This window comes from Ixodes scapularis, unplaced genomic scaffold, assembly GCF_016920785.2.
Source record: "Ixodes scapularis isolate PalLabHiFi unplaced genomic scaffold, ASM1692078v2 PGA_scaffold10__122_contigs__length_95168666, whole genome shotgun sequence".
Taxonomy (NCBI): Eukaryota; Metazoa; Arthropoda; class Arachnida; order Ixodida; family Ixodidae; genus Ixodes; species Ixodes scapularis.
Window position 1 is genome coordinate 76,616,416 of NW_024609836.1, and position 10,630 is coordinate 76,627,045.

Sequence of the window (10,630 nt, forward strand, 5' to 3'; positions counted from 1 at the left end):
GGTTTAACCCAGGATGCCTAAGTTCTGCAGTTGCTAGTTTTTGCTCTATGTGCTCAGAGCCACAGTGTGACCCAGCAACCAACCCTTTGATTCATTAACAGGGAAGTCTAGAGCAAACCTCTTGAGTACAAAGTGTTGGCAGTGTGGTCACGACGATATCGCCTTTGTAGGCAATTAACAGTAAATGTTAAAGTGCTTAGCTCAACAAATGTATTTCAGATTTTATCTAGTGCATGTGTGCAAGCGCTAAAAAAAAAAAAAAAATTGGGGTGTGTGTATGTTGACACAGCCTAGAACTTGGTCTGCATCGACAGGCGACGAGTCTCCCACCTGTAGATGAGCAATTTAGCCAGTGCAATACAACTGCTAGCCTGGGGTCTTTAACGTGCATCACGCAGTAGTGGTACCCGATTACACGCCGGTACGATGCTTATCCAGATCAAAGCGGGCAGGGCTGGGGATTGAACCCAGGATCCTGGGTTCTGCAACACAAGCTTTTGCTCCACGTGATCCTAGCTGGTGTGCGCTAGCCCACTCGACCACCGATTCCCCTGCAAGCGATACTGAGAAAGGAGATACAAGATACTGAGAAAGGAGATAAAGGCAGCTAGTTTTGAGTCTACCCACCAACCATTCCAACCAGAGACCGGTTGTTCCAACATCCTTGCATGCTCTATATCCTTCCGTATCACACTTCCGCAAGTCAGGTTCGTTTCTTGAAGCCCATACATTACCAGGAGGCCAACTAGCCACCAGTCGTCAATAATAAGTTAGATTCGTGTGAACGCCAGTTGAATTCATTGATACCTGTGCTGCAGAGGGATATAGAACGTGGCTAGACCGCTTTTAAAGGTTTTCTTTTTCATGCTACGAAAAAATTCATCACTGCCCCATTTGTTCAAAGTTCGTGACTATCGAAGTCCCACGGTGAAAATGCTAAAGGCCCAACGACGTTTTCACCACAAACTCGACACAGCCACAATTCAAAATAAAAGTGTTGGAAGTTTGGACATGTATCTTATCCGTAGAGTCATCCTTGTATAACTCTAAAAACAAGAACAATGCAGCTGCCGACATCGAACTATGTCGGCACAGTAATTTTGTCGCAAGAAAGGACTGGTTCGTAAAACATTCTTGTAACGGACGGTAACTTTATTACTGAAGTATCAATACGAGTCGACAGCCGTAAGGTTTGCAGAATACAAAACATGCTCTTTATTGTAATACAGTACACAATGATGCTCCCAAAACAACCTATAATGAAAACGAAATGTGACTTAGGAGAGTCGAGAGGAAGACCCGTATAAATATCCATTTAAAGAGCCATTTAAAGCTCGCAGTTGTGTAGTGGCATTAGCAGACATTGCAAGCTCCTGGAAGCATCGTACTGGCGACTAGATGCAGAGCAGACATCAGTAGTCAGATACAACCTAAGAAAGACTGTGAAGATGGAAAACTGAAGTGGAGAAGAGTGACCTTCTTTCCACCATGGCTTTTCCCGTGCGTGCCATTTTCCCCCTTGCACTGTCCTGCCAAGGCTGTATCTATGTTCCTTTCCAATCTATGCACAAGTTTGCATTTGGCTAGGGAAAGAGCGCAATTTTCTTCTCTAAGGTCGTGTCTTCTTTCTACATGTTCAGGAAGAACCAGTTGGGCGGTTAAATAGTAACGAGTAAAACAGTAGCAAAACGTATACATGAAAGAGCCAGACCAGAAAATATATACAACACCGGGATAAAACGCATTGTGCATGCAACAGCATATTCTTCTGCATGCCTGAAGCAAAAGATGCAAGATAGCTTTCGTTTTAAGTGATCAGCTTGTACTCAGATTTTCACTCCATTTCCTCGGATTTCATGATAACATACTGCGTAGACTGTGCATAGCGTTGCCGTGCTTTAAATGCACATGACCCAGAGTCGAGGAGTTGCAAATGAGCGATGAACCTGGAAAAAGAGGCTGCGACGTGGATTACTCGGCATTTCGGGGGGAAAGGGGTTTACTCCTCTTCGCTAGAACTGGAACTGCTGCTGCTACTCCAGCCTTTCCAGCCGTGCTTGTGTTTGTGCTTGAACATTTTCTTGGGCTTGAGCTAGAATTGGAGATTGGCACCGAATCAGAACCATTACATGGCGGAATGAATTTAGGTAAACGTGCAACACGGGGGGAAAAAAAAAGGATTGGAAGTAATGTTTCTTTCCATGTGCCGGTACTTTTTTTTTTTTTTTGCCGTTCAAGAGCAACCTTGTGCAGTTTATATTTATTGTTTTCTTGAATTGTCAAAAAAATGTCAGCACACCTCTTTTTTTTTTTTTTTTTTAACTTGTAATGTAAAGTTGAGCAAACATTTCATTTCTTTGTCACATGCAATATTCAGCTAAGCGTAATGGTTCTAAAGCGATGAAACGGTTTTGCATCGAAGGAAACGTAGCAGTGGAGCAAGGTTGGGCTGAGCGAACTGATCTCACCAACCACTTTCTTTTTGTAATGCCGCTGCAGGCATGCGTCGTGGGAACTGTAGAGTTTCTGCACGAGGCAGCACGAGCTGTTTAATGCACTGCCTCCTGTGGACTACGGTTACGACGGTGTCACACTTGTGTGGAACGCTTAGAGAGAGCGGTCTACTCCCAAGTTTTTCGGGAAATGATTTCCACACTCCAATCTCAAACGTGCAAAACCTAAAATAGGCTTAGCTAGACGGCACAGTGCCGGGAGAATATTGCTTCCGCTTGTAAGTTGTAACTTCGACTTGGAAAAATTATTGTGCTGAAAGTTTTACCAAGCCAACCACATATGTTAGGATTACGATTCCGCACGAGCCAACAATTGGTACAAACACGCCAAACCAACGAGGACGGTCACAGAAACACCACAATCCAATCACAAGGATTAGGCACACTCACGGGATTAACCTTTTTGAGCAAGGCAGCGCCCGCAAGAGCTCCAGCGCCGACGGCCAATCCCTTGCCAAGGTTGCCGCTGATCGGGATCGGCAGGCTCGACTTGTGCTTGGGGTACCCGCCGTGGGACTGCATCCATTGCAATTTTAAGCGAGGTGCAACGAAATCGTGAGGTGTCGCAAGCTTCACCGATTCCTGCAACTCTTTAGAGTTTGCCAGCAGTTGCAATACAGTCTTGCACATGTTTTCAACATTTTTCTTCTTAGGCATTTCTTTAAATATTGTTTACTATTATTCGGATCCTAACCAGAAGACAATGTGGTTGATGATCAAAAGAGTCTTCCCAAATCACATTGATATACTATTAAAATATTGTATGCCGATGCTTTCAGTTACTTGCCTGGCTGCAAAGACTCCCAGCTAACGTATGATGAAGGCTAAGTTTGGAAGAATGACACTGTCTTTACATAAACCAGGAGTCACAACTGCAGCTTCCAACATAAATAACTTGCAGCACATGACAATCCGTATGCTATAGAGATACAACACTCACTCAGACAATGCAGAATAATATAATAGAAGAATAAAATGTTAGCATGAGAGGCACTGCTGTTGAAAGACAGATTAATTAATGGGAAATTCCCTCGGTGCATTTGGAGCAGTTTTGGAGCGCTTCCTTGTTGGCATTTTTTGCACGTGCAGGCACATGCTCGAATTGACTGCACTAAAGGTGCGAACATGAGCGCTTTTGGATCGCTCCAAATGCACCAAGAAAATTGCCCACAAGTTTCACTATCAATCAAAGGTAAGTAGTGTGAGTACATTACTGTGAAACAGAAATTGTTTAAAAGCTGTTGCAGATTTTTATCATGCAACTGGCACGAAACAAACAATGCCATCTTCCGTTCAAACCACGATTTGAGATTAGGTTCTGGTGAGGCGTGGTGAGAAACTCGTAGCGCAGGATTTGCGTGTAGTGACGGCCAAGGAATGCCAATATGCAACATTCAACTCCAGGCTAGGTGCAAACCGTATTGAAGAATTCAGTGTCAATAGCAAGAATGCAGACAACAGAGTATGTCACGTGCTCTTCGAGTCCGTCGGGAGATGGCGCCACGAGGTACGTTCGTCGCTAACTCGGTTGTCTGCGAACACACCCTCCATTAACTTTAGAAAGTTTGTTGGTCTCATTTTTTTACAGGAAGAGAACTGCACCCTGATATTCCACAAGGTGAAACTGACCTCCTCGATGCACGTTCGGTGAAAGTTTGAGCTTTCTATGTGTAGGCACCGAATTTTACAGTTAGTCTTGCAGCATAAGATCTGCAAGATGCACCCTATACATATTCATCTTGAACATTGACTCCTTAAACAAAACACCGTTATGCGTCGGAAACCATTTGTTCCCCGCTTCCTAATGGACGGCTCTTCGCTGGACTGACTTGAACTGCTCGACACATGAGGTGATTTAATTCTAACCCCTCCGTGCAATTAGGAATTAATGCAGCAAAAGCGGGGAGCACCGAATGACAAAATATCTCGAGTGTTGAGATGTGAGTGACGGTTTTAGTCTATGAAAACGACCGCCAAGGCAGTCGACGGTCAAACAACCTTGGGGTGGAGTACCGAGGAAAGAGCTGCTCCGGTCACCGCCGAGCCCAGACCTGACCTATGGCCCCCCTGGCATGTACACACAGACAGATGGACACAAGGGTGAAATAGAGAAGGAAAGATAGGTATACAACTAGCACTGTTTTGGCACGTCTGTTGGGAGGGGGCGATTCTTTCAAATTTTGGGTTTTCCACTTCACGCCATGTTTCATAATTGGGCTGCTTAGTAAGCGACATACCCTCCAATTCTCTAATTGCTCAAAAAGTACCATACAAGGCACGTGCAACCTAACATTGCAAATTAATCTGCTACTTGAAGTGCTGTTTCTAGGTCAAAGCCAAAAAACGTGTTGCTCCAAACATTCCCAATCAAAACCCCTGGGTTTAATGGTCAATAAAATTGCCTGTGTGTTCTACAAGTTCTTAAAATGCAACAGGAGAGAACGGAAGCCATTACTAAAATTACAATATAAGAATTGAGATAGTTGACTCTTACAGTAAAAGTTAACACTTCAACCATAAAAAGTAAACTGATTTAACTGCAAAGGTTACAACTCTTTGCCTTAAATGTTACAGCCCTTTAAAACATAATAAATAGAACTGACTTCATGACTTGCTTTACTTTTTGCATGTCATGGCTACGGATCTGTGCGTTTCGGGATAAGATCTGAGTGAACACCCACAGGCTTCTGGGACATTTAGCTTGCGGCTTCGACTTGTAGTTGAGACACTTTGCGCAAGGCTGGGGCAAAGAAGATGCATGGAACGAGGAAGGGATAGGGTCCAATTACCATCCCGTGCTTAAGAAGAGAGCCACCGGCTAAGGCTGCTGCTCCAGCCGCCAATCCGGCCCCCAAGCCGGTTCCCATACCGAGCCCGGAGTGCTGCTTGTGCGGGTCCCCCGGATGCGGCTACGAAGCCAGCCAGAAGCCGAGACGAAGTGAATAGGGGAGAACGCTCAGAGAAGACGATCACAACACTGACACACAGAGACACTACAGTGACAACAAAAAGATACAATGTTTTTTAGTAATGAAAAATGTGTATACGGTAGCTTCAAAACAATGATAATTTAAACTTGGTGTGGTACCTCGTGATATGAACTTGCACTACTCTTCTGCACAAATAATTTGGAAAAAGTTGTTTTTAAAATAAATTACTTTTCTCATAAAATGCGATCAGACAAGCAAAGAAAGAATCCTCGCCAGGATTAAAAAGAAATCTACTCGAGTTATAAAATTATTAGACTTAAGTGGCAAAAGAACAACATTTTATGGTTCAGTAAAGTAAATATAGGTTTTATATATGTCAATAACCAGTAAACCCACAAAAACAAGATTGTCACTCCATGGTGAGGTAAATAAAGTGAGCAGCATAATTTTCCTCCTGAAGGAGTAAGCATCACTTTTATGTGTAAGAAAGTAGACCCATAGAATAAATTTAATCCTTCATGGCTAGGTGGAGTAAATATGAAGTAAAAACAGTTTTCTATCTCTCAAAAGGAGTAACACAGAGTAAACATTGTTCTTTATGCCCTTTGCAAAGTAAAGAGCTGGAGTGAATACAGATTTTCTGCATCAAGACAAATGCACACTTTGTGCATTTACTCTGTGTGTTTGTTCCTTTTGAGTAAGCACTGCTCTTTACACTTCAATGAGGCAGATAAGCTTAGAAAGCAGACGGAGTAAACACCAATTTCATGCCGCGTAGAAAGCATTGATTTCAAATTCGCGAGAGTAAACGGGGAATAATCACAGCCCTTCGCACTTTGGCAGAGGAAATAAACGGAGTAAATGCCAATTTTATGCCACTCACCACAAATTGTGTCCCGACAGCCTGTCCCGGATACGCCGCTCCTGGTGGTGGATACTGACCGGCCGGATATGCTCCCCCAGGGTACCCGCCTCCAGGGTACCCGCCCCCGGGGTAGCCCCCTGCGGGGTAACCGGGCTGGGATGGATACGGCTGTGCGGGGTACGGCTGCGCTGGTGGATACTGGGCACCATGCCCTAAGTTCCCATACGGCGAAACCCGGCCCGACACCGGGACGGGCATTGGCATCGGCATAGCCGTGTCACCGCCCAGCGGTGGATACAAAGGTCCAGGTGGTGGTGCCTGCAATGAGGGGGTCTCGAATTTAGACACTGTACACGTTTGCGTAATGCAGTGGCCAAGAGTGGCCTGGCCTGTGGCCAGTACATTCGTTACGGCTTTCTATAATGCGCATGGAAGCCTCTTGTCCGAGTGCCGAAATATTTGTCAACAGACATGCCCCCCATGTTGGCTCTTTCTGCATCTTGAATGCAAAGTTTGGTTCCTGCTTTATAAAGCTTATTTACTTATTGAAGATACACTCATTTATGCGCACAGAATTATCAATGTCTGCACGCCTCTAAGTTGGTAAATTTTTCTAGTGCGGTACCCTTCAAAAGATGGTACTATAAAAAGTTGCACCTCGCTCTCGCACACTAAGGCCACTCTTCTTGAGCAGCCTTTCAGGCAGCATTGTCTTGACATCGCTTTCACTCGGAACTGAAATTTCCTCCTTTTCACAAATGTCAAAAACCAATCATACTTTTTTAATCTCAGTGTCTGTCAAAGAAGTGTTTGCCATATCTAAACAAAGGACACAAAGACCAAAATGGAACTTGCCTAAACACAACTTTCTATGTGCCGTCAACAGATGATGCTGCAAAACAAAATTTTATCTCTCAATCATAGATAACGCTCATCAAACAAAAGCAAAAAACTAGCCCAAGTTTAGTCGGGAGTTACAAGGAGCAAACTCGTGACCGGCAGGGCCCGGTACTCAAAGGGCGAAGTGCAAGGTTTTTGCATCTGCAAGTTACGAAGTGACCAACTGCAGTTAAAAAAAAAATATCTTCCCACCTGCACTGTACCCAGCTTGTGAGACGTCGGGTGTACGAAGGATGTACACCACTGGTTGCGTGCTTTGTATTCTACTTAGATATCTGTCGGTCTTGAAGGTCTCAAAGAATCTGGCATTAAGAATCGGCCAAAAGTCTCACCGAAGACTGGACGGAGCCCTCGAAGTGAAGCATGCCAACAGAGACCTCGCCGTCGATGGCGACGTGCGTGACCCGGTGGACGGGAAGCCGATGCCGAAACTCCGCATAGTGGGCACCGTTGATGGCAATCTGAGTACAGTGTGAAAAAGTACATTGGTTGCTGTAAAACTAGAGTGGTAACGTTCATTAACGGCCACGCTGTGACCAGGCATCCAGAAAATGGTTTTAGAGGTAACCAGCACTGACACGGGCACAAATTCCTGTAACCGAGCTGAACTAACTCGCTGCCAGATGAACGCCGTCCTCTTTTCAATCATCTCGCATGTGCCAAACGAATGGAACCATCTTCCCACAGATATCGCATCTATATTCGATCGTACATGCTATTCCAGCAATCTTCGTTGACGCTTTGTGCGCGAGACGTCTCCACGATGCTCTCGCTTTACTTTACTCTGTTTGTGCAAGACGTCATATTTCTTGTTTCAAATTATTTCGCACATTTAGTGTTCACATACTTCGCCGCATCTTTTTGTTGTCTTTCGTCATTTTTATGTTTTCTTTCCCACTCCCCTCTACAGTGCTTCAACACTTGAGGGTATGTAAAATAAATCATAAAAAAAAAATTAATAAATACGCTTTTACGCAATTTGTGAGACTAACCTCGTATTCACCTCAAGAATCGTAATACAAAAAAAAGTGTGGCTCCTCGCAGAGCATGGCTAATTTCCCCCTGTTATGTGGAGAATTAGGATATACGAAGGTGCATTTTGGATTAGACATATGTTATCTTAACGAGGCGTACACGCTTCAAAACGCCATAAGCGTCGCATCTTCCTCAAAAAAACAAATCTTGTCAGAACTACTTTGCATGGCATATGCACAATACGCAAAACTTCCTCTTTTTCTTGAGGTGAAAACGGGCATAGATGCTCGTACCTGAAACGACAAAGTGCGCAAAGCCTAATCGTGGATCAGCGCAACGGCAAGGCATATATGGCTTACAAGGACCATCTTCAACTTGTGCCGACCTCCGTACCGGAGGCACGCTCTAAATTTACTTCGCCGCGTTTTCGGCGGCAACCCCCCAGAACGAGAGCGTCGTCGTGTTAATGCACATTGCCATTTAATTAGGCTTTTGAAACCGGCCGTATTTCGTACATTGAGGCATTAATTAGTTCATGCAATCTAGTGTTCAAGGACTACCGATAAATGGGGCCGGCGCATTCTCTCGTCACGAGCGGTCACTATACCGTGACGCAATCGACCACAATCAGACGCAAACACGTAAACCAACCCCGAGGTGAAGCGGAGCGCAGATTTATCGTGCGAACTTCGCGCACCGACCTTGTAGTGGTCGTGTTCGACCAGGACGAGTATCTCGAAGGGTTGGCCCGCCACCAATGGGAAGGGGTCGCCGTGGGACTCCTCGGGGCCCCACTGCTGCTGCTGGATCGAGTTGCGCACCACCCGGGGCGGCGGCGAGAACACGGGACTCAGGTGCAACGCTATGTCGTCCCGCGGGTGCATGTTGGGACCGCACTGGAGGTTGATGGCGAAGCTGCGGGGCACAGTGCGGAAACGAGGCTCAACTGCGTTCTAAGAATCCATCTAGAGGCCTCGTTCCGTGGGGTCAATTTTCTAGATCCTTGGAAACAATGACCCCAAAGAGTTTACAGGTTTTTTTTAAATTATAAGTAGTGTCTTCTTTATAATAATGTGCAAGATTTTCAGGAAAAATTAACATTATTTTTCACAACAACATCAGTATGTCAAAATGTTGCTGGTGTGTATCAATTGCTTTGCATATCCATATCCTAGGATAGCAATTTACAAGAAAGATATTATGATAATGTAATTAATGCAAAGTTGCAAGAGAGCTGAACAAGAATGAAGATAATTCCTGGAGAAGTAATTATTATTGTTATTAAGAGAGATATATGTTGCCACAACAAGGCAACATTTCATTTTAAGCGCGTGTTTTCATAACGAGTATGTCGACAATGAATGCTCTTGATGTATGCCACTGCGAGCAACTGCTTCATCGTGCAGTGCATACAAAGTTTTGCCAGTGCCGATTTGAGTATTCTCGACGGATAGCAAAAGTTTTTACGTACCATCTCGCCGTAGCATGAGGAGTTCCTTGAACTCGAAGCAAAGCTCCCACGCTGAGAACGCCACCAGGAACGGGCCCCACATAAGGAATACTCTAAAAAGCAAAACAAGAAAAATTGACAAATCATTTTTTTAGCAAAAGAAAAAAAAAAAAGGGTGCAGGCCAGGATAAAAATACGGTGAATTTACCCAAGACTCGGATTCTCTATGCAAAGAGCAAGTTCGTCTGCTTGTTTTGCAGGGGTTGTGATGACGTCAGAAAGACGACGAGCTCTTATCGAAGGATAGCGGGTAGAACTCGATGAGCTGCCTCGAGGTCTACCCGCTATCCTTCGATCAGAGCCAATCAGAGGTCGGCGTTCTGACGTCACCACACATAAGTGTGTGGTGACGTCACCCCTGCAAAAGAAGCAGACGAACTTGCGCTCCGCATAACCCCAGGCTTTCATAAAATATCGCCGGCGAATCGGGGTTTTGATCGGGCTGTTACCGATCCAAAAGATAAGATCGTATTTGGTTCCCCACCACACGCCGTGCCTAGCCACGTTTCGGCGGCATTTTAAGATTCAGGTAGGCTTGACAGAAAGGTTTATGGAATGATTCGTTACTCGTCGTTCATGCAATAGCTCGCAAGAGCCGCAAAAAGCCTACACGTCACGCTACGCTCATTAAAGCATTCGCTCAAGCCAGTACAAGCTGCGACATCGCCCAAACCCAAATTAGGAGAGTCGGTAGTGGCAGCACGAGAATTCGCCGGGCGGCGTCCCGTATTCACTTACGGGATTGTACAAGGGAGGGTTCATGATGAGTTTCCGGAATATACTGTACTTCAGCTTCCGACAGGTGTGAGTACGTTTGGCCGTACGCAACCGTGCATAACTACGACGAAATCATAACGAAATAACGAAACCAAGCGAGGTGCGAAATCACTTCCGCCCACGGTTTGTAAACGTTGCCAGATTGGCTTAGCAAGAACAT

General features: G+C 45.0%; 1 protein-coding gene across 6 annotated transcripts; it reads right to left on the bottom strand.

Annotated features, from left to right (window-relative positions):
* Positions 1-1,191: 1,191 nt before the first annotated feature.
* On the bottom strand, positions 1,192-10,630 carry LOC8035073 (galectin-4). Of its 6 annotated transcripts, none has more exons than XM_029989870.3 (9): positions 10,432-10,606; positions 9,655-9,746; positions 8,885-9,098; positions 7,541-7,669; positions 6,327-6,626; positions 5,303-5,422; positions 4,512-4,580; positions 2,904-3,029; positions 1,192-2,092 (listed from the first exon to the last, which is right to left on the bottom strand). In XM_029989870.3, the coding sequence occupies exons 1-9, from the start codon at positions 10,453-10,455 to the stop codon at positions 2,000-2,002; spliced, it is 1,167 nt and encodes a 388-aa protein (XP_029845730.2). In that variant the 5' UTR covers positions 10,456-10,606; the 3' UTR covers positions 1,192-1,999. The 6 variants fall into 6 exon arrangements, with proteins under 6 accessions (XP_029845730.2, XP_029845732.2, XP_029845733.2 ...); XM_029989872.4 differs by having other exon boundaries at positions 2,913-3,029; positions 10,432-10,598; XM_029989873.3 differs by lacking the exon at positions 4,512-4,580 and having other exon boundaries at positions 10,432-10,630.